Consider the following 11,631-nt stretch of genomic DNA (forward strand, 5'->3'; position numbering starts at 1 on the left):
CTAATAAGACGCACCTGAGCTTGTTACCTGTGCACACTGGGGCTGGTGAAGCTTGTCTCATCCTGGAATAAACGTGACTGTGTTTTGTGCAGGAGACCTGGAACGGGTGACCCTGCTGAGTCCTATAACGCAGCCCCGGGGCTTTGCTGTTACTGTCGGAGGAGCGCGGATCACGCAGCCCCGGGGCTCTGCTGTTCCTGTCGGAGGAGCGCGGATCACGCAGCCCCGGGGCTCTGCTGTTCCTGTCGGAGGAGCGCGGATCACGCAGCCCCGGGGCTCTGCTGTTCCTGTCGGAGGAGCGCGGATCACGCAGCCCTGGGGCTCTGCTGTTACTGTCGGAGGAGCGCGGATCACGCAGCCCCTTGTTGCTGTTGTGTTTTCTTTGTGTTTGTTTGTTGTGTGTCGAGGAGGGGGGCCCACGTTGCTCCTCCTCCTCACACTAAGAGAAGCACCTTCGAGTTTGAGCCGCGGTGCAGGCTGCTGCTGCTGCTGCTCCCGGAACGATTGTGATTGTTTATTGTACCCCTCCTCCCCGGGCAGGCTCTGGTGGAAGGAGGAGGTTTGGGATTGTTGCCCCCGTCCCGTCCCGTCCCGTCCTGTTCCATGTTTAATACAGTGCTTTCCTCCTCCGTGATCAGATTGGGGTAGTTTTTATTTTTCTTTTTATATATGGTTTTGGGGAGGGGTTCCCTGGTTTGTAAAGAAGCAGTGGCAGGGCTGCACCTATCTACCCCCCCCCCCCCCCCCCCCCCTCCCCCCTCCCCTTCTCCCCTCTCCCCGCTCCCCGCGCTTGGCAGTGAGCTCTGTGATATGCTGTTTGTGCCTGTGCTGAAATTCTGTGCATTTTGCTGCCGGCACCTGTAGACTTTTTATCCAGATTCTTATCTGCTGACTTGCAGTCCGAGCAAAGATGGGGGTGGGGGGCAGAGGTATAATAACACAGCTGTAACCCCCCTCTGCTGAGGTCTGGGTTACTGCCCCCCCAGTCCCAGTATCGCAGACCCCGGCTCTGATCGTCAGGAGCGTTTTCAAGACGCTCAGGTTATCAGTAAATCAGAATCGCAGTGATGCTGCTGGAGCCCGATGCACACAGAGCCTTTCCCATCGTTCAGACTGTTTCTCTCCAGTCCCACGCCTCCCACCCCTTCTCAATTGGATTTCGGGATGGGGACGGGGGGGGGGGTCTCTTTGCACCTTTCCGATTTTGAGAAGTTCGTTTCCAAATCAAGGGATCTGAATAAGAGAACGCCTTTTCTTCTTTAGCTGGGCGGTGATGGGTGCGAAGCCTCAGTTCAGAGGAGGGAGGAGGACAGGAGGGGCCTCTCTTGTTCTGGTATGTTTGCAAAGCGTTTTCAATCTATTTGTATATTGATATATATACACACACACCTATAGATCTCTCTCTATATATACTGTATATAGATAGTGTCTATTCTTCCTAGAAGCACTAATGCCGTGCGGTTGTTAGGTGTGCTCTCGCAGCATGAGGTTCATAGGCCAGGTTCGCTTCAGTCCAATGCAAACTCGTCTCCTGCTGTCAAAGACCCCGCTGTGACCCGTGACGCCAGTGTTTATTCTGTGTTCAAAGTGCCAATAACTTTGTGAATTCCTAACTGTGACCCAATAATAAAGATGATAAGAATTGCACATTAACTACTGTATAAAATTTAAAAAAAAACAAAATTAAAAATCTGAATATCTTAATAAAAGTTTGTAACAAAAATGAAAAAAAAAGTGTTTTTGTTTTTCTTTTTTTCGGTAGAGGTCAGGGGCAGGGTTTCCATTGCAAGCCCTTCGAAGAGGTGAGGCTTCAACACGTAATCGGGGTTCAGCTGCAGTTGATTTTATAAAAGTTACGAGAGTTGGAAATTGATGAAAAGGATTTTGACCCCAACGCTAAGGACAGGTGCCCCAAGCAGTCCTGCGGAGCTGCGTTGGCTGGGGGAGGAGATCTTGTGAAGCCTGTGGAGCTGTGTTGGCTGGGGGGGTCTTGTGAAGCCTGCGGAGCTGCGTTGGATGGGGGGTCTTGTGAAGCCTGCGGAGCTGCGTTGGATGGGGGGTCTTGTGAAGCCTGCGGAGCTGCGTTGGATGGGGGGGGGGGTCTTGTGAAGCCTGCGGAGCTGCGTTGGATGGGGGGTCTTGTGAAGCCTGCGGAGCTGCGTTGGATGGGGGGTCTTGTGAAGCCTGCGGAGCTGCGTTGGATGGGGGGTCTTGTGAAGCCTGCGGAGCTGCGTTGGATGGGGGGGGGGGTCTTGTGAAGCCTGCGGAGCTGCGTTGGATGGGGGGTCTTGTGAAGCCTGCGGAGCTGCGTTGGATGGGGGGTCTTGTGAAGCCTGCGGAGCTTCGTTGGCTGGGGGGTCTTGCGCAGGAGCCTCAGTCTGGGGGTTTGCTACACGCATGACATTCTGCAGGAGAGCGCGCCGCCCGTATGTTGAGCAGCAGTTCACGCAGGCAGCAACACTTGATTTATCTCTGCTCTTGTGTAAGAAACGTCTGGAGTCCGTTTGTAAAAAGCATTTGTTTATTTATTAATGCGTGTTCAGGGGTTGGAAAGCACACAATTACAGTACATATACATTATATTAAAAACCAAGTTATTTTACATATTAAAAATGGTAACCCTATAGTGGGGAGTTTTTTGATGTAGGGCAGGCTGACTCGCTGCTGAGGGAGGAGAGCTCTCGCTGCACGCGGATCGCTGGCCGACGGCCGGCTCTCGCTCCTGAACTTCTCTTTATAAGCGCTGCAGAGTTCACCGTCTCCTCACGAGATGCGACATCAGATCTTTAGCTCACCAGACTGCACACGTTTACAGAGAAAAACCCCAAATTGCCCCCCTCCACCCCTGCAGGGGGCGCTGGAGCAGAATCCACAGGGTGTGAATGCGATCAGTGAAGCACAGCGAGCCACGAGCTTTCTCTTTCAAAACGTACACAAAACAAACAAAAAAAAGCTTTCCTCTTTTAAAGTGTCTCTGGTGTTGGTTTCTTGGTTCCTGTGTCGTTTCCTCGCTTGTGGGGGGCTGTCAGTCTGTCTGTCGGTCCCCCCCCCCCCCCCCCCCCCGGAGCCAGGCTCCAGGCCAGACTCGACAATCACAGAGTGAAGAGCAGGATGAGCACCACCACCAGGATCGCAGCGAGGACAGCGATGGCACACCACTGCCGCCGGCCTGCAGGGGGAGACAGAGAGAGAGAGAGGATCACTTAACACAGCCCTCCTGAGACCCGAGACAGCTACCCCTGCACAAGACTATCACACAGCTGAGCTGTACTCTGACTGGCTATCACACTGATGAGCTGTACTCTGACTGGCTATCACACTGATGAGCTGTACTCTGACTGGCTATCACACTGATGAGCTGTACTCTGACTGGCTATCACACTGATGAGCTGTACTCTGACTGGCTATCACACTGATGAGCTGTACTCTGACTGGCTATCACACTGATGAGCTGTACTCTGACTGGCTATCACAGTGGTTCCCATGGCACCATGGTAAACACAAGCGGTGTAAGTGTGTGCAGACTGAATGCAGCCCAGCCCCTCGTCTCTCCCCTCCTCCCAGCCCCCTCACTCACTGCTGGTCATGTGGGAGACTTTCTCCATCTTCTTGAGAACACCGTCCATGCGGGAACTCGTCTGATCCATCTCCTCGGAGAACTCTCCCAGCATCCTGCAGCACACATACACATCACTGACACTGCAGGACACACACACACACATCACTGACACTGCAGCACGGACACACACACACACACATCACTGACACTGCAGGACACACGCACACACATCACTGTCACTGCAGCACACACACACACACATCACTGACACTGCAGGACACACGCACACACACATCACTGACACTGCAGCACGGACACACACACACACACATCACTGACACTGCAGGACACACGCACACACATCACTGTCACTGCAGGACACACGCACACACATCACTGACACTGCAGCACGGACACACACACACACACATCACTGACACTGCAGGACACACGCACACACATCACTGACACTGCAGCACGGACACACACACACACACACAACACTGACACTGCACTGCACGACACACACACACACACTGTCACTGCACTGCACACACACACACACACATCACTGACACTGCAGGACACACGCACACACATCACTGTCACTGCAGCACGGACACACACACACACATCACTGACACTGCAGGACACACGCACACACATCACTGTCACTGCAGGACACACGCACACACATCACTGTCACTGCAGGACACACACACACACATCACTGTCACTGCAGCACACTGCACACACACACACATCACTGACACTGCAGGACACACACACACACATCACTGACACTGCAGGACACACGCACACACATCACTGACACTGCAGGACACACGCACACACATCACTGTCACTGCAGGACACACACACACACACTGCACACACTGACACTGCAGCACACACACACACACACACTGCAGCGCACACACGCACACACACACACACACACACATCACTGACACTGCAGGACACACGCACACACATCACACACACACACATCACAGGACACTGCAGCACACACACACACACACACTGTCACTGACACTGCACACACACACACATCACTGTCACTGCAGGACACACGCACACACATCACTGTCACAGGACACACGCACACACATCACTGACACTGCAGCACACACACGCACACACATCACTGACACTGCAGGACACACACACACACATCACTGACACTACAGCGCACGCACGCACACACATCACTGACACTGCAGCACACACACACACACATCACTGACACTGCAGGACACACGCACACACATCACTGACACTGCAGCACACGCACACACATCACTGACACTGCAGGACACACACACACACATCACTGTCACTGCAGGACACACGCACACACATCACTGACACTGCAGCAGCACGCACGCACACACATCACTGACACTGCAGCACACACACACACACACACACATCACTGACACTGCAGGACACACATTAATAATACAGTGAGCACGACTCGCACAATGAGCAGGGCCCTGTGCTCCGTGTTTCTGTGCTCTGCTCACACTGCCTGCTCGTCGAGCTCGTCTCCGATGCGCCCCGACATGTTCTTCAGGACTCGGATGCTGCCAGACACCAGCTCCAGCTGCTCATCCTGCTGCTCCACGATCAGCTGAGAGAGAGGGAGAGGGAGCACAGCAGGGTTAGGAACTCACACAGCCCTCCTGCTGCACGCGCCCGGACACTCACCTGCTGCTGTGCCTGCTGGTCCTCTATGTACCGCGTGTTTCCCAGGTCCTGATCCAGAAGAGTGTAGCGGTCAGCCTGCACCCCCCCACGAGAGGACCCCCCTCCCAGCAGAGCCTGACAAAAACAACTATTATCAACATCCGGCATTATGAACATCGTGCGAGGCTCACAGCGTTACACAGACTCATACAAATACACTATCAATAACAACATCACTAATACTGAGAGAGGAATCACCTGCCGGCTTTTCCTTTCTGTCTTCGCAATGGCTGAGGGGCTTGAAATGTGATCTTTCATTTCCTGCAATGAGAAAGGCTGATCAATACGAGTCCGAAATGCTGGAGTGTTTTCCTCAGAAGTGGTGCTGACTGGGTTTGCTTTCATGGCAGTGCCCTGAATGAAGCTCCTCCGCAGCACAGACTCCAGCCCCTGGTCCGGTCCAGCACAGCCAGCAGGGAGCCCAGTACGGAGCAGGGTCTTATACCGTGTGTGTGTTTGAGGGAGCAGGCGCTCCATGCTGCTGCAGTGCACCTCACCCTGACTGTGTCTCTGGAGCTCTCCACGAAGGCTCTCCTCTCCGCCACCTCGTCTCCTTCGATCTTGAACTTGCGTGGGTTCGACTCCACGATGCCTGGCCAGGGTTAAGAAAAAACAACACAGAGTCATCTGCCAGTCAGCCTCCCCCTCGCTGTGAAGAACATGGAGCAATCCACCAGCCAGCCTCCCCCTCGCTGTGAAGAACATGGAGCAATCCACCAGCCAGCCTCCCCCTCGCTGTGAAGAACACAGAACCATCCAGCAGCCAGCCTCCCCCTCGCTGTGAAGAACACAGAGCCATCCACCAGCCAGCCTCCCCCTTGCTGTGAAGAACACAGAGCCATCCACCACCCAGCCTCCCCCTTGCTGTGAAGGATACCGATGGTCTCCTCCAGGTCCTCCAGGTCCCACTCGATGGATCTCAGGCTGTTCCTCAGCTCGTTGGTGGTCCAGTCCAGCTCCTCCTTGCTGACCAGCGCCTCCTCCTGGAGCAGCTCGGTCCAGCGCTGATAGAGCCCGCGAGCCGTGTTCACCGCCTTCTGCACCTCGCTGAGAACAGAACAGGGACACAGCGTCACAAACCAGTCCAGAGAACGGGGGCACAGCGTCACAAACCAGTCCAGAGAACAGGGGCACAGCGTCACAAACCAGTCCAGAGAACAGGGGCACAGCGTCACAAACCAGTCCAGAGAACAGGGGCACAGCGTCACAAACCAGTCCAGAGAACAGGGGCACAGCGTCACAAACCAGTCCAGAGAACAGGGGCACAGCGTCACAAACCAGTCCAGAGAACGGGGGCACAGCGTCACAAACCAGTCCAGAGAACGGGGGCACAGCGTCACAAACCAGTCCAGAGAACGGGGGCACAGCGTCACAAACCAGTCCAGAGAACGGGGGCACAGCGTCACAAACCAGTCCAGAGAACAGGGGCACAGCGTCACAAACCAGTCCAGAGAACAGGGGCACAGCGTCACAAACCAGTCCAGAGAACAGGGGCACAGCGTCACAAACCAGTCCAGAGAACGGGGGCACAGCGTCACAAACCAGTCCTGAGAACGGGGGCACAGCGTCACAAACCAGTCCAGAGAACGGGGGCACAGCGTCACAAACCAGTCCAGAGAACGGGGGCACAGCGTCACAAACCAGTCCAGAGAACAGGGGCACAGCGTCACAAACCAGTCCAGAGAACAGGGGCACAGCGTCACAAACCAGTCCAGAGAACAGGGGCACAGCGTCACAAACCAGTCCAGAGAACAGGGGCACAGCGTCACAAACCAGTCCAGAGAACGGGGGCACAGCGTCACAAACCAGTCCAGAGAACGGGGGCACAGCGTCACAAACCAGTCCAGAGAACGGGGGCACAGCGTCACAAACCAGTCCAGAGAAAAGGGAGGGTGTCAGTGTGTGTGTCTCTCCTCTTTCTCTCTTTGTTCAGACAGGTGAAGTGCTGAGCCGAGCACTGAGAGATGAAGCAGCTTCCTGCAAAGCCCTGAGGCACAGAGTCCGTTACAAGCACACACACACACACACGCTCCTGGAACATCACGCACACACACACACGGAACACACACACACACACGCTCCTGGAACATCACGCACACACACACACGCTCCTGTAACATCACGCACACACACACGCTCCTGGAACATCACGCACACACACACACGCTCCTGGAACATCACGCACACACACACACACACACACCTGGACACACATCACACTCCTAGGAAATCCTGGAAGGACCACACACCGCACACGCAGTGGCGTGGTCCTGTGGAACATTTAGCGCACTACACATTTGTCTGTGCACTGATGTGTGTGCGACAGTGTTGTGCGACTGTTTCTTCTGTGGGTGCACATTTGCACGCTCTCCGAACATCACACACACACACACACACACACCCGGGGAACATTGTAGGACCTCATGTCTATTCACGATCTACATCTCAGCACATACGGGCTGTGAGGTACCTTGTACCGCAAGTTGTTTGTGTGCGACGTGTGAGGACTTGTAGTCATTCACACACACACACACACAAACACCCACCCTCCCACATCCCTGGAACATATTGTACACACACCACCCCTGTCCTCTGGTGAAGACGAGAAATGAGGAACATCACGCACACACACACACAACATCACGCACACACACACACACACACACACACACACACACACACACGCACGCTCTCTGCTGTAAGGTGCGAGTGGGCGCTTTGTTGTTCTTTCTGAAATGAATTGCAATCGTTGCTGAAACACGCTTCCCGCTGCACTAGACTGCAGGCCATGCACGAGGTCGTTCAGGGTGCGGGGCAGAGGTCTGCCTGTGTTTCTCTCGGGGGGGGGCAGCTGCAGCGGGGACCGGGTAACTCTTTGTCAGCAGTCCGCCCGGCACCGCATGAGTTAACACGCTTCTCTCCCACTCGGACAGTGCTGAGAGAGACCCGAGATGGACGCGCCGCGGCGGAACCAAGCAGCACAACACAGGGAGTCAGGAAAGTGCAACGGCGCGGTGCATGACCTCTACCCTTTCCCCTGCTCCCGGGTTTCTGTATCCACACGGCCGATCACTTTTTTACTCTTTCCGTAGACCGAAGACATTATCCACAGCGCGTACCCGCCGATCAATAACAAGCTGATAACGCACACGGCGCACTGCGAGCTCCTTGAACCCGCGTTGCGGTTAAAATGTTTACAGGCTTACCCCTTGACTGCAAAGAAAGGGTCCTCGAGTGACATGCTGTCTCAGCTGGTTCCGCGCATCCGACCCTGAAAAACTAAACACCCCTCTCCGCTGCTGGGCCGCCTGCAGCACCCCCGACACGTGATCCGGCCAGCCGCATCCCCCTCACCTCCGACACGTGACTACATCCCTGGAGCTCCCTCGTCATGTGACGGGAGGGCGGGCAGTGCAAACCCCTCTCTGATATAGAGCTCGGCTACGTGAATTAAACACGTACATCTAGAAAGGCGCAGAGTTGTTTGCCTTTATAAAGCCACGCAATACAGTTTAGTTAAAAAAGTATTCAGTCTATATAAAATAGCAGCTGTAGGGTTTTTTGCAAGTCTAAACGTCAGCGTGTTGCATTTTCCTTGCGCTGTTCCTGCCAGTGCCCAAACCTGCGGGCTCGGCGTTGCATGCGCGCTAACCCATTAACACCAATCAAACCGAAACTGGATTCTGCACTAGAGCGGCGCCGGGCAGCCTGCTGGAGGAGATGCCGTGAATTGTGAAATGTAGTTTGGACAATGGCTTGCAATTCTTATTAATTATCTGTGTTTTAATTGGAGTCACAAGCGACCCCCCCCCCCATTGTATTGGTCATACTGTACTGTAATAACAAAATGCATTAATAATACACAAAATATATAACTATTAATAATCATCATCGTAACAAACAATAACTAGTGGGGGCATCCGGCCTCTGCAATGAGATCAAGCGCTTAGTCATGGAGACAGTGAATACTCTGGACTGCGCATTGATCTTATAATAATGCTGTCGCGTGATGAGCGGGCGACAACCCCCCCCCCCCCCCCCCCCCCCCCCAGCTGTTTTTGCTAATGTGATGTAATGCACGTCACCGCGGTGTTTATTGTAGGGTGCTGCACACTGCATTACATACTGCGTAACCGGCACGGCTTTGTACTGCGCTGGTAAACAAGAACTGAAGGCGCAAGCGCAGCTCTCTCCCCTGATCTGTCTTTCACGGGACCACGCGAGTGGTTTGATATGCAAACAGATAAGAGTTACTGTGCAGCAATGCACGAACAGTAAAACACTGCACAGCGCACAGCGTGCAAACACGCTAGCTCCCTGGGCGTGTGTTAAACCCATAGCATGATCGAGCTATCTGTCTATCTATCTGTGTAAATAGAGATATCTATTTAGTCTAGTTTAATTATGTAGTTCATTGGCGCGGTGGGTGCTTGTGTGTGGCCGGGATAAAGCAGGTTACAGCCAGCCTGTGCCGGACACTGCTTCGCCGCTCTGCTCCCAGCTGCTCGACCTCAACTGAACAGCCGCCGCTGCGCCAAATAAGGCAGTGCGGGTGTTACCGGGTCTCTGCAGCGACATCTCCATATGAGGAGCGGGCCGGTGACGTCGCGGCCTCTGCGCTAAATATGGAAACAGGAAACTGGGCTGGGCGCGTCACGGCTTTTCCACAGATACGAGCCGCTGGGGGAAAACAACAGGAACTGCCTTATTTGGGCATCGGGGGGGGGTGACGTAGCCAGAAAACACTCCCTGGGAAATAACGCTGATCGGAACTGTGATTTATTGAGGGAAGTAAAAGTCCAAGTGCTCTGAATATGAAATCTTTACAAGAAAACACTGGGCGCGGTTTGGAGCTCGGTTTATTTATTTATTTATTTATTTATTTAATTCATTATTTTGCATTACATCATAGGAAAAAGTGAAAGCAATGCATTACCATACAGTTACACAATAAGGGTTACAAAAACAAAACAAACAAACCAAAAAAAAAGCTAAAGCGTTTAGGAGTTACGCTTGGCACATTCACAGCCGCACTATACAGATGCTTTATTTCTAAAGAGAGGGATGCAGCCAGCCAGGAAGCCAGAGGATGCAAACACAAACCCCAAACGCGTGTCATGATGGGTTTTATTTACGGTAATGCTGTGTAACATGCGCGCCTGGCACTGCAAAGCGAAGTTACGAGACCAATAAACAAACCTCTTCACGGGTCACACGGCTATAAAGAAACTGTTACAAACTAAAAACTCAAATGTTAGAGCCGCGAATACAGTAAGAATAACAACCGGCTTAGCGGGCTGGGGGGGGGGGGGGGGCATGCTGACGTGGCTTGGAGTAGAATCAGCCACACGTCACCACAGGTATAAAAACTCCGGCATGCATTCAAACGCGCCATTCGACTGAGGGGGAACCGTAGGGTAGCGTTAGGAATAAGGTGTGAGTCTGGCAAAACAAACTAAAGAATCCTTAACACAACAAACAAGTCTTCAAACACCTCTGAGAGCGAAAGATTTTATTTTTTAAACAAAAGCCAAAGAAGGTTCCAGGTGGTTATTAATTAATTAATTGTGCCAGTTATGCCAATGGAAGTGAACGCGGAAGCTAAGCGGATCATGGCGCTGTCTGTGAGTAAGCTGTACAGCTGCCGCATGCAGAGAGGCGGTATGAAGCTACACAGGAGCCTGCAGCTCTCCCTGGTCATGAGATCGGCCCGCGACATCTACTTCATCGCCAAACTGGGGAGCGAAGCGGAGGCGGCGGGGCGCCAGCCAGGGGCGGAGGACAGGGACGTGGCGGTGGTGACCGAGGCCGTAGGGCAAGCGGCCACTGAGCCCCAGCAAAGCGCGGAGACTGGCTGCGAAACCGGGACCGAGGCGCATATGCAGACAGAGCCCAGTCCGGAGCCGAGTTGCGCTCCAGCCGTCACCCAGCCTTTAACAGAGGCGCCCAGCAACGTGCCTGCCAAGACGGAATGCAAACCCAAACCCGCCCAGATTGTTCCCCCCGGCGACAAGGAGAACGCGAGCCCCCGGAGCTGCAGCGCGGTGCCCGCTCTGGCTCCCGACAGACACTCGAGGAAGCGGAGGGGCAAAGCCCCCGAAGAACCAGAGTTCCTGCCCAGTAAGAAATCCAGGATAGAGCAAGCGGAGGCGGGGCAGGGGGAACTGTCCGCTTTGGCAGAGTCCTCGGCCCGGGCTAGTAACACGCCGTGGAAAGGAGGCGAGCCCGGGCTCAAGAGCAGCAGCTGCCGTGGCGGGGGGAGTCTGGCGAGCAGTCTGGGGGGCAGTCTGTTCAGGGCGATC

At 54.1% G+C, this 11,631-nt stretch overlaps 2 protein-coding genes across 2 annotated transcripts; one reads left to right on the forward strand and one right to left on the reverse strand.

Moving 5' to 3' along the window:
- Nucleotides 1–2,503: 2,503 nt before the first annotated feature.
- LOC121309176 (syntaxin-6-like) lies at nt 2,504–8,671 on the reverse strand. The gene is made up of 8 exons (XM_041242093.1): nt 8,536–8,671; nt 6,207–6,376; nt 5,827–5,921; nt 5,528–5,590; nt 5,291–5,404; nt 5,107–5,213; nt 3,578–3,672; nt 2,504–3,169 (listed from the first exon to the last, which is right to left on the reverse strand). The coding sequence occupies exons 1-8, from the start codon at nt 8,568–8,570 to the stop codon at nt 3,093–3,095; spliced, it is 756 nt and encodes a 251-aa protein (XP_041098027.1). The 5' UTR covers nt 8,571–8,671; the 3' UTR covers nt 2,504–3,092.
- A 2,036-nt stretch (nt 8,672–10,707) lies between these two features.
- ier2a (immediate early response 2a) lies at nt 10,708–11,625 on the forward strand (the record flags this gene model as incomplete). Its single annotated transcript, XM_041242089.1, has 1 exon — nt 10,708–11,625. A coding segment is annotated over exon 1 (720 nt), but the record flags the coding sequence as incomplete, so codon positions are not given.
- Between the last annotated feature and the right edge of the window lie 6 nt (nt 11,626–11,631).

This window comes from Polyodon spathula, unplaced genomic scaffold (assembly GCF_017654505.1).
Source record: "Polyodon spathula isolate WHYD16114869_AA unplaced genomic scaffold, ASM1765450v1 scaffolds_914, whole genome shotgun sequence".
NCBI classification, from domain to species: domain Eukaryota; kingdom Metazoa; phylum Chordata; class Actinopteri; order Acipenseriformes; family Polyodontidae; genus Polyodon; species Polyodon spathula.

Bases quoted from the DNA above. Each gene is read 5' to 3' on its own strand.
- LOC121309176 (XM_041242093.1), bottom strand. From the start codon at position 8,570: ATGTCACTCGAGGACCCTTTCTTTGCAGTCAAGGG. The intron at 6,377-8,535 runs GTAAGCCTGTAA...TTCTGTTCTCAG, and splicing joins CCTTTCTTTGCAGTCAAGGG to CGAGGTGCAGAAGGCGGTGA. The intron at 5,405-5,527 runs GTGATTCCTCTC...TGTTTTTGTCAG, and splicing joins CAGAAAGGAAAAGCCGGCAG to GCTCTGCTGGGAGGGGGGTC.